The sequence below is a fragment of the Monodon monoceros genome, unplaced genomic scaffold (genome assembly GCF_005190385.1).
Source record: "Monodon monoceros isolate NGI ecotype Baffin Bay Population unplaced genomic scaffold, NGI_Narwhal_1 Super_Scaffold_5, whole genome shotgun sequence".
Taxonomy (NCBI): Eukaryota; Metazoa; Chordata; class Mammalia; order Artiodactyla; family Monodontidae; genus Monodon; species Monodon monoceros.
In genome coordinates this window covers 66,435,706-66,450,263 of record NW_021703782.1, presented here as the reverse complement: position 1 = coordinate 66,450,263, position 14,558 = coordinate 66,435,706, and the positions used below count along the sequence as shown (strand labels likewise).

Here is a 14,558-nt window from a genome sequence, read left to right as displayed (position 1 = left end):
TGAGTCTGCGCGTCTGGAGCCTGTGCTCCGCAACAACAGAGGCTGTGATAGTGAGAGGCCCACGCACGGCGATGAAGAGTGGCCCCCGCTTGCTGCAACTAGAGAAAGCCCTCGCACAGAAACTAAGACCCAACACAGCCATAAGTAGATAAATAAGTAAAATTTAAAAAAAAATAATAATAATAATATCAGCTATTTTTTGTACATAAGATTGTAATTTCTTTTGAGCTTTATGAGCTAAAAATATCCATTCTATGAGATTATCTTGTTGTTGTAGTAAACCAGTAGGAGAATGAGGAGTATGAAATACAATAAGTCGTAAATGATCGAGAGATTCAATCCGATCCAATTGTGCATCATGTATATGTTTTTCTATCCATTTAAGTTCTTGTTCAGTCTGGGGAGAAAGTTCACAGTGACTATTTCAAGGTCTTCTATCTAGGTATGCTTCGGAAAACATATCAGTTTTTTAACATGTTTTCAGTAGCATAACCAGACAAGAGTCCCTGAACATAATTAGAATGCATCCCATACGCATTAATGGCTTCTTTTAGCATTTTTAAAATTTTTATATCATGATGGTTATACTCAACATTTACATATCCATTCGGAAATTGATTATTAGCAGGCATAGCTTGTCTAACAATAGGGAAAGCAAAAACTGATTTAGAATATTGCTTTTCTTGTTTATTAATCTCTTCTTCCAACAACAGTCTATTAGATTCAGGTTTTAGAGGAAAGGGAAACTGACGAGAGGCTCCAACAGGATAAGCTGCTAATTCTAAAGGAGGAGCCGAAGGAATAGTAGGACATGGCTCCTGATATGAAGGAGTAGTAGTATTGCTTTTATTTTCTTCCAGTTTAGTCATCAAATTTTTTAACTTTGAAAGTATATCAGAAATCTCATTCTGTTGAGAAAGTGGCATTTCATTTTGTTTGCTAGCCTGCTCCCGATCTTTATTACCATCAGAAAAAGCCCCTTCATCACTGGAATCCGAAAAATCCTCTCCTGTCTCAGACACAAGGGGAGGAGGCGGCGGAGGAAAGTCCTCTATAGGAGACTCACGAAACAGAGTACGAAAAACAGCAGAATGATCAAGAGCAGAATTCGGACGCTGAGGACGCGCCCCATAGTCACTTTCAGTTTCAGATTGTAATGGTTCCAGGGAAAGGGAAATTAATTTACAAAGAGACCAAACACGGACAGATATAGGGTCTCCACGCTGATGAGCTCTTCTTAAGGCTCGCATAACCTGTTTCCAAACTTTTAAATTCAACTGGTTATGACCAGTAGGTCGAAACCAGTAACAATGTTTATGAACCAGCGCAAACAATTCATCAAAAGATTCTTGTTTCACTTTCACTCCTGAACTCCGTAATAACTGTTTCAGGAGTTTAATGTATTGAAATTCTACTGAATGGGAATTCCCCATTACAGTTACTCTACTGTTGCCGAAGGTTTCGCTTACTCTGAGCGGACCAATTTCCCCTTCGGTCCCGCGATCACGCGATTACTTACCTTCAGGTCCCTGTTCGGGCGCCAAGTATTGTAGTTTATTCTAAGGACAGGGCCGAAAGTAAGCTCATCACACGAGATGAATTGTGCCAAAGCACAGCAGTAGAGGGCTGCCGCTCGCTCAGGCAAAGTAGCGCCGTCTGTCTTGCTGTGGTAACTTTTATTAAAGCATTATCTAGATTTACACTTTAAGACTTGTTTTCTTAACATTTCAGAAGTGCCAAAGCAGCAACCTATGTTTTTATTAATTATACAGGCAATAATTGGCTTTCATGAGCACCTGCCGTGCTTCGTCCTTGAGCGCGAAAGCAGCACAAAGTTCCCACCATTATTTTGATTATACTGAAGTAGCACAAGGACATTTCCTTGCATTCCCACCACTCTGATTATACTGAGGACATCTCATGGATCAGTGCCCAAAGCACTCAGTGCTTCTTTGCAGGCCCCCGGTTTGCCGGGGGGGGCGCTCAAAGCATTCAGAACTGTTCACAACTCTTGCTTATTTGCATGCCCCCGGTTTGCCGGGGGGGGCTCAAAGCAATCAGGACTGCTTGCAGTTCTGGCTTATTCGCCAGCCCCCAGTTTGCTGGGGGGGGGGGGCCTCATGGGTCATGTCTCCTTTCCATGTCCTCAGTTATTCCACTACAGTGTTTACAGTTTTTTTTCTTGTAGTTGATTTCTAATCTCATAGTGTTGTGTTTGGAAAATATGCTTGATACGATTTCAATTTTCTTAAATTACTAAGACTTGTTTTGTGGCCCAGCCTGTGATCTATCCTGGAGAGTGTTCCATGTGCAATTGAAAAGAATGTGTATTCTTCTGTTTTTGGATGGAATGCTCTGTAAATATCAATTAAGTCTATCTGATCTAATGTGTCATTTGAAACCTGTGTTTCCTTATTGATATTCTGTCTGGATGATCTGTCCATTTTGAAAGTGGGGTGTTAAAGTCCCTCACTATTATTGTGTTACTCTCAATTTCTCCTTTTATGGCTGTTAGCATTTGCCTTATGTATTGAGGTGCTCCTATGTTGGGTGCATGTATAATTACAATTGTTATATCTTCTTCTTAGATTGATTCCTTGATCATTATGTAGTGTCCTTCTTTGTCTTTTGTTAACAGTGTTTAAAGTCTATTTTGTCTGATATGTGTATTGCTATTCCAGCTTTCCTTTGATTTCCATTTGCATGGAATACCTTTTCCATCCCCTCACTTTCAGTCTGTATGTGTCCCTAGATCTGAAGTGGGTCTCTTGTAGACAGCATATATATGGGTCTTGTTCTTGTATCTGTTCAGCCAGTCTATGTCTTTTCATTGGAGCATTTAATCCATTTATGTTTAAGGTAATTATTGATATGTATGTTCTCATTGCTGTTTGTTTCTGTAGGTCATTTTTTCCCTTTCCTCTTTTGTTCACTTGTGATTTGATGACTGTCTTTAGTGTTAGGCAGCCTGTCTACTGATGGGTGGGTCTGTGTTCCTGTCCTGTTGATTGTTTGGCCTGAGCCGTCCCAGCACTGGAGCCTACAGGCCAGGTCTTGTTGCTACTGATCCAAGCAGTATGTCTGCCTGTAGGAAGAGTTCAAGTAGATGTGCACTCCCTGCTATTTCCGCCACCATATTTTATGACCCCAGAGAGATCCACGGCTGTCCCCCAACCCCACCTCCCCAGCAGGCCCTGCAAGACCAGCAGATAAGTCTGCCCCAGGCTTCTATGAAGTCACTGCTTTTGCTCTGGGTCCTGATGTGCACAAGACCTCGTGTGCACCCTCCTTGAGTGGAGTCTCTGTTTCCCCCAGTCCTGTGGAGCTCCTACAATCAATCCCCACTGGCCTTCAAAGCCAAATGCTCTGGGGGCTCCTCCTCCCAATGCCGGACCCCTCGGCTGGGGAGCCTAATGTGGGACTCAGAGCTCTCAGTCCTGTGGGAGATATTCTGCAGTATGATTATTCCCCAGTTTGTGGGTCACCCACCCAGGTGGTATGGGGTTTGATCATATTGCATCTCTTGTGGTTTCTTCTTTATGTCTTTGGATGTAGAATATCTTTTTTTTTAAGTAGGTTCCAGTCTTTTTTTATTGATGGTTGTTCAGCAGTTGTGATTTTGGTGTGCTCGTGAGAGGAGGTGAGCCAATTCTGATTTCCTTTAGAATCAATTATGCCATGCTAAATGGTCTACAGTACCACAAATGACATTAAATGAAGGTTGTATATGCATTTATGTTGACTTCTTTCTTACCTGGGCATTAATTTTATAGGGAACATGAAGATTTTGTACAGGTTTTTTTTCATAATGGTGTCTTTTTCCCTCTATAATTTACAGTAAATAAGCCACTCAAAAGAGATTGTGCAATTGTCCTGGATATCAACAGATCTATCACTGAGCTTAAAAAAGCAACCACAAACAACCCAAACTCCATAGCTTCTCTTTTACATGCACACTACCAAAACTTTGCCATGAGATTTTACTGAGTGCATACTGTGCCACTGCACCAGGCTGGGACATGTTTGTGATACTGAAGGTTTTGTTGTGGTTATATGAATTAATTCAGAATACATAATTTTCAAAGCCCGATTCATCTTTCATAGTTCAGCCAGGAGGAAAGTGTTCATGAATTGAAAGAAGTATGTGTGCTGCTTTTTCTGAGCCTCTTAAGTTATCCTTTGAAATAACAAAAGCCTCTCATGTCTTTATCTGTTCATGTGCTTCAGTCAATGTTTTCAAAGTGCTTTCCAAGCACAAAGACATCTCTGCATTTATTCCCCAGCTCAGGTGTGGATGGAATCAACTCTTGCAGAAAGAGAAAGAAAACATCAAAGCTCTTTCAGGTCTCTCAAGTACTCCAGGAAGCAAATTTAGTCATGAAAAAAATCAAGAGTAAAATTCTTCCTTGGTTTACTCATTTATGGATCATGGCTTTATTTGACAGCAGTAAAACAAAAGTGTGATGTGGAGACTATGCAGGATTAAAAGGACAGAAATTAACTTCACAGTGAAGCTTCAAGTTTAGGTTTTTAAGCAAGTGTATGAGAACCTCTTATCATCTGAATAAATGGTAATCTTTCTAGGGCCTTTATTTCTCTTATGTTAGATTTTACTGCTATGACTTTGAGCTTTCTTTCTACAAATAGGGAAACAAATGTTTGTTTTATTCCCTATAGGGTGAGCAGAATCTAGGCAATTGAGGAAGGCCCCAGTGACTTGAGAAATTCCATGATATCTGTTCATATTTTAGCACTTTTTACCTTGGGGCAAAAATGTTTTATTTTTTCTTAGTTACCACTGAAAATTTCTCTACAAAGTTTTTGCCATAGAGAATGTTTTTTTTGTTTTTTTGGTTTTTTTTGCGGTACGCAGGCCTCTCTCTGTTGTGGCCTCTCCCGTTGTGGAGCACAGGCTCAGCAGCCATGGCTCACGGGCCTAGCCGCTCCACAGCATATGGGATCTTCTCGGACCGGGGCACGAACCCGTGCCCTCTGCATCGGCAGGCAGACTCTCAATCACTGCGCCACCAGGGACGCCCGAGAATGCTTTTTTGTTTGTTTGTTTTTGCGGTACGCAGGCCTCTCACTGCCGTGGCCCCTCCCACCGCGGAGCACAGGCTCCGGACGCATAGGCCCAGCAACCATGGCCCACAGGCCTAGCCGCTCCGCGGCACCTGGGATCCTCCCGGACTGGGGCATGAACCCGCGCCCCCTGCATCGGCAGGCAGACTCCCAACCACTGCGCCACCAGGGAAGCCCTAGAGAATGCTTTTTTAGCCACCTCTCTCTCTCTTTCCAGGCTGAAATATAGATCTTACTAATATAGAAGCATGAAAAAATTCAAGGAGTATGACAAATTTAATGTGACTTTACAGTGATAGTGTAGGCAGCCTTGATGGTAAAAGGAGATGAGTCTGAATTAGTGAAAAAAAGGAGATGAGTCTGAATTAGTGAATTAGTTATACTTTAAAATAATGTTCTGTCATTTCAAAGAACAGAATACTTCACTTATCCCATTTACAAACAGGGTTTGAAAAAATAACCCTACTCCTTGTTAGTGACAACTAACTGCTTGTGGGCCCAGTTCCTTCGAGTGCCTTTTCATGGAGTCTTAAAATACCCTACTACAGGCCCTTTTTGCTACTGGCAGTTATATATATTTCATGTCTAAATGGCAGTTATATATATTTCATGTCTTATTTTATTTAAATCCTGAATTGAGTACCATGCAGTAATTTGTTTTTGTCTATGAAGTACCCATTACAGAACTCTGGCCTACAATGTGCAAATTAAATTAGGTAGACTTTATTGCTATACATAATGCACGTGAACATTCTCTTCTGGGTATTTTGACTAAGTTGTTCCTTAGGAGAAAAAAAGATGCTTAGTAAGTTGCTCAGAACATTGAGGGAGAATTTATAGACCAAATCTACTACTCTCATAGGCTTCTTGTTATAAATAAAAAATAATGAACATAGTGCCGAATACTGCCAGAAAAAATCAGATTTAATCCTTACAGAATACTTTTATGTACAGAGAGATCCTTAACACCACTTGATTTCAATTCTAAAAACTAAACTGAGAAAAACACATTTTAAATTATTTTTATTTCTGTTCAGTTTGTATTCATTTTAAAGATAATAACTACCATACAGTGAGCACTCACTTTGTTCCAGCTGCTATCTTAAGTGCTGGCTATGTATTATTTTATTTAATCCTCATGATCCTAAGGCAGGCCCTCATGTCATGGCCAAATCACAGAATGAAGTCATGGAGACTTAAAGTATACAGCTCAAATGACACTGGAAACTGCTTCCTCACTGCTGGTGATAACCCATTGGAGGTTCAAGAAACCAAGTGGGAAATTCGCTATCAGCATTTAAAAAATTACAGAGAATAGAATAGAATGAGAAATAGCCCAGGGTATCACAGATAGGGAAAGTAGCATTTTGTGAGACGTTTGTTTTAAATGCTCATGCACATGTGTATGTGTGAACTAATTCTTGATATTAAAGTGCATGTCTCATTCTGGGTTGTGGCTTAAAAAATAAGAAATATCAACTATGCTTAAATCAAAGGCAACAGTAATCTGATTCTAAAGAGCTGAACATTATAGCTATAGCTTAATTTTTAAAAGTTGTGTATAGTGACTATTATAGGATAGAAGATACATGTTGGCCCACAGCTAAATATTCTATTTTTTTCCAGTCTTATGATATTTCTTTTTTTCTTATTGAGATAGCATTGGTTTATAACATTATATAAGTTTCATGTGTACAACATTATATTTCTACTTCTGTATATACTACAGCATGCTCACCACCAAAAATTTTAGTTTCCATCCATCATCAGACAGTTGACCCCCTTCAATCTTAAAATTCACGTTAAAAGGAGAAACCACTTTAAGATTAATCCCCCTTCTATCAGATTGATAGAACTCACAACAACATCAACACAAAATCTCGTTTATTTTTGTCTGAAGCAAAAAGGAGCTCACTCAGCATAGGAACAATAAGCAAATCATACAAATATTGAGAAAAAATGTTCCCATGAATACATATGTATATATATTCTTAATAGCAGCGATCAGAAGTTTAACACAATGTAAGGTGGTTTTCAATAAAGAATGCTTTCTGACAGGCTTTTGAGTAGGAAGTGAACACATCAATCACATAATGGCTGTTACTCAAGTCACTTGAATCCGGTGGACTGTGGAAACCATCTTGGAATTTACATTTAGTTTCACCATTGAGCTGTTCAACTTTTGCATTTCACTCAATTTGTACCAGATTTACAAATTAACTCCTCACCTCTTGATCTCTCACACTCAAGACTGTAGGAGGGAAAGGAAGGAGGGGCTGGGCGTGAAAACATGCATGGGACCAATGCCAGGGTTTCTAATACGTGTCTGTTCATCTCTGCACTTCTTTCCATGCTTTAGAGACATTAAAAAAGTGTCAGGGTCCAAAGTCATACCTAAAGTGGCTAAGTAGATCTGAAATTGCAAAGAAAATAAGCCTTAAAATTTCACAAAAATCCACCAGTTTAAACATTTCTTCAAGACATTGCCCATGACATATTTTGTAGTCTACCTTTCAATAACTCAGAACACTCTTTAAAAGAAAAAAAAAAGCATGTGATTGCTTCCAGCATCATCACCTCTGTCCAGCAGGCTACAGGAGCATCCAGCTCGGGATATCTTCCATGTATAGCACACGTGTAGAATTGATACAATGTGCCTTCCACCTTGTCTTTAAAGCTTTCCATATATCTGGTTCTGAGGTGAAAAAATTAAAAATAGGAAGAGTCTGGAAGGGAATGAAGATTCAAAATACATTGCTGGATCTCACAGCCATTGTTTCCCTTCTGAGATCTCAACTGTAGCTGCCAACAGGGATATTCAAGGGCACACTTCAAATCAGCTAAGCGTAACAGGGGTGTTTCCCCACTGCCTTCCTTTCTTGACCGTGCAGAATTCTCACAAAAATTAAAAGAGATGCAATGGGGTTCAATGCTCATAATATTAATTTAGAAAGACCTCCTCCTAGCATGAAGGAAGCTTATTCTAAGATATTCTCTTGGATTCTAAAACCTTTGACAATTAGATCAGAAGAAGCTGGGAGAATAAATAAGGGGACAGAGTTTCCTTGGTCTCAGTTTACAATTACTAGGACAACCTTTCCTGTTCTAATCCTACATTTTACTCTTTTTTGAAAATTAAATTCATGTTGGCTGATTAGCCTGCTTTTCTGTTCTGGTTGCAAAAATATTTTTAAATGTATGATAGTCACTACTATTGAATACGTTTTTACCTGTTAAAGTGTATTCCATTAAAAATGTCATGAAACCGAGGCAAATAGTGCAGAGTTGGGTGAGGGGACTGAGAAGATGTTTTAATTCTTCCTTTCCTGTCAGAGAGCAAAATATTCACACATAAAGTGACAAATAGGATTGGCTTGGAATACTGCCTTTCCGCAATTCAGAAAGTCAACCCACATTAAGCAAAGGCAACATTTCAAAGTGCAGAACATCTGGGCACGTGTATGGCTAATGCCTGCAGTACCGCAAAAAGCATATGCAACATTCAGCAACACTGCACTCTGGGAAATAAAACACATAAGTTATAAGTAATGCAGGGAGATCAAAGTACATGTAAACATTTCAACACATTCTATTCGTACTAGAAAAGATATTCAGGTCTTAACATATTATCAGGGCTAAACTTAATATTTGACAGATTGGTTGTATATGGCCATTATTCCTGCTTCTGATGCCACACTTATTTATATTTGCTGCATGTAAGTCCTAAATCTAAATGAAAGTTGATGTTCAACATCAAAATGTACACCCTTAATGGAAGGTAAAAATGCAGGATGTTGCAAAGGCTAAGAACAGCTTCTGCCTATTACTGGATCTTGCACATGTCATTCCAAATTCCTGAGCCCACTCATGTGAGTTAGAAACTAGGTAACCAAGTTCCTTTGGCAGGGACTGGGGAGATAAAGCAGAAAATACCTACCAGCACTATAGAGAAATGGAAAGAAACTTGGTGGGGCATCTTTGACATGGCTCAGGAACTAGGAATTCTAGACTGAGACTGGAAACTGGGTTTACTGAGTTACTTAATACCTCACAACACAAACTCTGGTTTTTTGTTTCTGCTTTTTAAATAAGACCAAATATTTGTTCTATCTTTAGGTGTAGGGTATACCCAAGTCTAGAAGTGTTTCTCCAGGGGTGAGGGGCCAGAGACTGAGCAAATTACTGCTGAATTAGCATGACTATATAAGAATAAAATTTATAGTACCAGAGAACAAATTTTCTTCTTCATTCTGCAGATATATTACATAAAGTTCTTTACTGTAAGGTGATAATAAGGAGTCAGCCCTAAGCCCTAGGTATGAGTGTTAGGATATATTAAGAAAACTACTCCTTTTCCTTGTTGGTTTATAGGATTTGGAGTTAACTGAGAAAACTATAATATTTAAATAATATTCATATCAATATTTCTTAAGGATTTATCATGAAGTCATAATTTGTTTTTAATTCCACGTTATGGGAAAGCACACTATTAGGAAGCATAAAAACACTCTTTGCTTTGTTTAATGTTTCTAGATGTCTAGTACAGATTAAGTCCTATTAATATAAACAGTAGTGGGACATCTAAATACTTTTCCTTATCCTAAAATTCTAATGTCCTGAAAATTATTAGGAATGAAAAAGACAAGATAAAATTGAAAAATAGAGTACTTTCAATATGCAAGGTTTAAAGATTTTAAATAATATTTATGTAGTAGGATTTGTCCTTCATTTAAAGTTCTAACAGATTGATATCTGAGTATGAAATTTCCAGCAACTATGGAATAGTTCTTTGGGAGAACGGGTCATTGCAATGAAACCCTTCCTTTTAGTATTGACAGCTCCTGGATGCCCAGCACTTGTCCCAATATATGAAAGACTCCAATCTACACAACAGTGGAGTATGAAATTTGTTTCTCTTCTAATAAAAATGTAGCAATAATAGCATCACACAATTATACATTGTGATTTTAAAGTACACAAAAGTATAGCTATTTATGCCATGTAGCTATATGAATAATATTCCTAAGAAACTTTAAATCTTTAATACCCAACTTCTGTCAAACACTTTGAAGCACAGAACTATATTAAGAAAGCATGTGGCATTCAATTTCTGACATTTCATCCCCAAAGAAGGCAAAGCACAACAATAACATATCTCTGAAATGCAAATTCCATTAAGTGCATATTTCCAGAACACAAGGTCAATCGAGAAACACATTTTAAAATTCAACAAGTTCTCTTTTTAAATTAGTATGCTCAGTATATAATTTTCAAACACAATCTGAAGTCATTTTCCAATGCGTGTTCATAGTCTAATTTTTTCTCCCTCAAAAATATACTCACTGGTTCATTTTCTGTTTTCTAATTTTCACATTTACTAGCTCAAAATATCTAACCTTATAAGAATATCTTTTCTCTCCACATGTCCAAATGTGAAATAGATTTTATTTAAATCTCATAATAAGAACACCACCAATAATAACATTCCCTTATGTTTGAGCTTTCAAGTAAATCTAAACAGCTCAAAAAGGTGAAATTTTTAATTGTCCCAACCAGAGAGTTGAGAATTAGAGCAACTTCCTTTGAACGATTTGTCAAGTGAATACTGTAACTAGACACAGAAGGAGATAGTCATCCCAAGAACAAGGTACTGGTTTTTGACTTCCTAACTCCGCCTGGGCACAAGAAAACACAGAACTGTGTTACCCCAGGAGAACTCGTAGATGCAGACGGTCTTACACTGAGCTCGAAAAGGGAACCACCTGCTTTCCACCCACATACACCTCTTCAATATTTCGGTCATCTCCTGAAAGAAAAATCAAGGAATCATTGTTTATAATCTGAACAGGTAGATATGACCAAAAGAAGATGCTGCACCTAATTTAAGGATTAGAGTCTGAAATACACGCCTAAAGCAGAATTCACATAAAATTGAATCAACCCCCAATCACCGTTCTTTCGGCTGAAGTGAGTGGTTTCCTTTTCCAGCCCCAAGTGTAAAAGAAATACTTATCTTTACACCCCAGAATCATAAGCAGCATGGTGAGATGAAGGGCCTGCAAGAACTGAGCTTTTTTAAGAAATACCACATGTGTCTCTCCCACCCCAAATTCACTCAGAACTCAGAGCTCACTCAACGGAGTGGGAGGAAGAGTAGAATCTTCTGCACTATTTATTTCTCTCTCTCAGTGAATAGAATTGAATGTGAGTACGTTAAAAAGCATGTGTGGCAAGACTCCACCACAATCACAAATACAATGTGCTAGGGCAGACTTGGGGTTACAGAACGAGTGTAGGAAGAAGGTACAGGATGATCTCTTCTCCTTGGCCTGCCATTCCTCAGTTTAGGATTTATGACTATGTTCTAGAGGAGCGTATTCATTTCAAATAGTGCCTTTAAATATTGTGCCATAAATGGGCTCAATGCCAAGGAATGTTAAAAAATATAATGAATCAAAGCAAATGATCACACATAAGGCTTAACATATGGTACAATAAATGCAGAGAGCATACCCAAGAGACAAAGAAAGATTTTATTTAGCATAGAGACATATATACCTACCTAGATAGAGGAACTTCTGGATAATAGCCTAAAATGAAAAATAATAATAAGGAGAAAGAATATTTTGTGCATTTAGAAAAGCAAATTCACAGCCAACAGTGGTTGGCAAAATCCAGAAATATAAATATATTTCTCAATGGCAAAAATCTGTTTTTATTTTTTTCTAAACACAGAACTTTTTCTTTTGTAAATATATATATTACCAAAATTATGGCTAAACCCAGAGGAGAAAAATGTGTTAATTTCAGTGCCGAAACTTATTTATATATTTACATAAAAGATGCTATCTTGATTAATCAATGTCTGTTTGCATTTCCACATGTGAATTTCTTTAGTCTTGCATTCCATATCCAAGAGTTACCGTGAAAATATTTTGAATTTAAACCTGAAAAAGGCCTTGAGATAAGACACGTATTCCATCCATTTAAAAGGTATTTCTCTCTGTTGTATACATTAGCCTGGCTGGAACTTGGTCCCAGAAATGGATACACTGATGGCTATTCCAATAACAGAGTTAGGCAGAAAGGGTAAAGGGGAAGAATTATTTGTCACCAACAATCCAGTATCCCAAGTCAAAATGCTAAACTATGCCCCAGAAGACCTAACTCTACTCATAGGAGTTGGCTTCTATGGCTAACAATCACTGTCTCACCTAAGCTGGCATCGACTGAACATCCCAAAATCTACTTTTATTAATGAAAAAGAAATGGTCTTTTGCCTAAAAAAAAAAAGTACTGACTATTAACAAATGTTTCCCATTGCCTGAAAGTTCTTAACATAGAACCTTGAAATCTTCAGAGGAAAGTGTTAACAAAAATTAAAGAATTTAATTTAGGGCTTCCCTGGTGGTGCAGTGGTTTAGAGTCCACCTGCTGATGCAGGGGACACGGGTTCGTGCCCCGGTCCAGGAAGATCCCACATGCTGCGGAGCGGCTGGGCACGTGAGCCATGGCCGCTGAGCCTGCGCGTCCAGAGCCTGTGCTCCACGACGGGAGAGGCCACAACAGTGAGAGGCCCGCGTACCGCAAAAAACAAAAAAAAGAATTTAATTTAATATAATAATTTAAATATTTCAAGAGGTGTATAATAGAAGAAAAATGACTGGATGAATGGGTCTAAGCCCTATTCCCAGAAACTCACTCTAATAAAAAAGTAAAAGAATAAGTAATATGTAAATAACTAATGGTATCAACTTCAAATAATCCAGCCCCTTTCTTCAAAAAACCTCAGCATGTTACATTTAGTATCACATTTACTCTCATAAATGGATCAATTTATAAATGGCAGTAGCTAAGTTTTAAAGAAAAACTGTCTCAAAAAGAATTGTTATTAAAGTAAGAACTAGTTTATTTTATACATAGAAAAACATGATAAGAGGACAAAGTAAAAAAACTCATTTTCTTATAATTAAGAGAATCCATGTAGCATTGTGATCAAGAGCCCAGATTCCAGAAGTCAGAAAGTCCTGGGATGGAATCCAAACTGTGTCTACTAATTACTAGCCATGAGTTCTTAGGTAAACCATTTAGCCTCCCTTAAGCCTCACTGCCCCATAAACGACATGGTAATATTAATAGCACCTGGCTCTCATAATAGTTCTGATAATTAAACAAAAATAATGTATTAATCCCATGCCATCTAGCACACAGCAAGTGTGTTCAATAAGTGGTAGCTATATTATGGCTTCTTATAGCCAAATACCTTCAAATATACAAATATATTCAAAATACAAATGTTTCTTTAATACCATTATTGTCATGAAATTATAATAACTTAAAAGGATCTAGATTCCAAACTAGGAACCCCAGTAGGAAGAGCCGGGTGTGAGGCCTCTGCACATAACCCCCTGTGAACAAGTGAAACCTGACTAAGCACAACGTAAAAAAAAAAAAGCCATCTCAGAGCTGTGACTATTTTCAAGGGGACTGTTTTTCTCTGTGGAACGCTGCCTTTGGGGCAAAACAAGGAAGAAGCAGGTGATTCTAATGTGCAGCACAGAAGGAGAGCCACTGCAGGCCAGCTTCTCCAACTCTGAAGGCACTCCAGCTGTGTGGCTGACAGGGTCTGGTGCTCCAGCCGGGTGTCAGGCCTGAGTCTCGGAGGTGGGAGAGCCGAGTTCAGGACGTTGGACCACCAGAGACCTCCTGGCCCCATATAATAATCAAACAGCGAGAGCTCTCCCAGAGATCACCGTCTCAACGCTAAGACCCAGCTCCATTCAACAACCAGCAAGTTCCAGTGCTGGACACGCCATGCAAACAACTAGCAAGAAAGGAACACAACCCCACCCATCAGCAGACAGGCTGCGTAAAATCATAATAAGGTCACAAACAACCCAAAACACACCACTGGACGCAGTCCTGCCCAGCAGAAAGACAAGATCCAGCCTCATCCACCAGAACACAGGCACCAGTGCCTTCCACCAGGAAGCCTACACAAACCACAGAACAAACCTTACCCACTGGGGGCAGACATCAAAAACAACGAGAACTATGAACTTGTAGCCTGAGAAAAGGAGACCCCAAACACAGTAAGTTAAGCAAAATGAGAAGACAGAGAAATACGCAGATGAAGGAGCAAAGTAAAAACCCATGAGACCAAACAAATGAAGAGGAAATAGGCAGTCTACCTGAAGAAGAATTCAGAGTAATGATAGTGAAGATGATACAAAATCTTGGAAATAGAATAGAGAAAGTACAAGAAACATTTAACAAGGAACTAGAAGAACTAAAGAGCAAACACACAATGATGAACAACACAATAAATGAAATTAAGAATTCTCTAGAAGGAATCAATAGCAGAATAACTGAGGCAGAAGAACGGATAAGTGACCTGCAAGATAAAACAGTGGAAATAACTACTGCAGAGCAGAGTAAAGATAAAAGAATGAAAAGAATCTAGGACAGTCTCAGAG

General features: G+C 38.6%; 1 protein-coding gene and 1 long non-coding RNA gene across 3 annotated transcripts in view; one reads left to right on the top strand and one right to left on the bottom strand.

Annotated features, from left to right (window-relative positions):
- The window catches only part of LOC114884668, a 129,888-nt gene that overhangs the window by 65,985 nt on the left and 49,345 nt on the right, over positions 1-14,558 (top strand). The gene's annotated exons all lie outside the window — the stretch shown is intronic.
- Positions 9,824-14,558, bottom strand: part of GDA (guanine deaminase) — a 130,987-nt gene continuing 126,252 nt past the window's right edge. The window contains exons 12-13 of one of the 2 annotated variants that reach the window (XM_029203785.1): positions 11,645-11,672; positions 9,824-10,888 (exon numbers count right to left, since the gene is read on the bottom strand). In XM_029203785.1, the coding sequence (XP_029059618.1) occupies positions 10,818-10,888; positions 11,645-11,672 (99 nt within the window). In that variant the 3' untranslated portion in view covers positions 9,824-10,817. The remainder of the gene's footprint in view (positions 10,889-11,644; positions 11,673-14,558) is intronic. The other variant, XM_029203784.1, reaches the window with a different exon arrangement.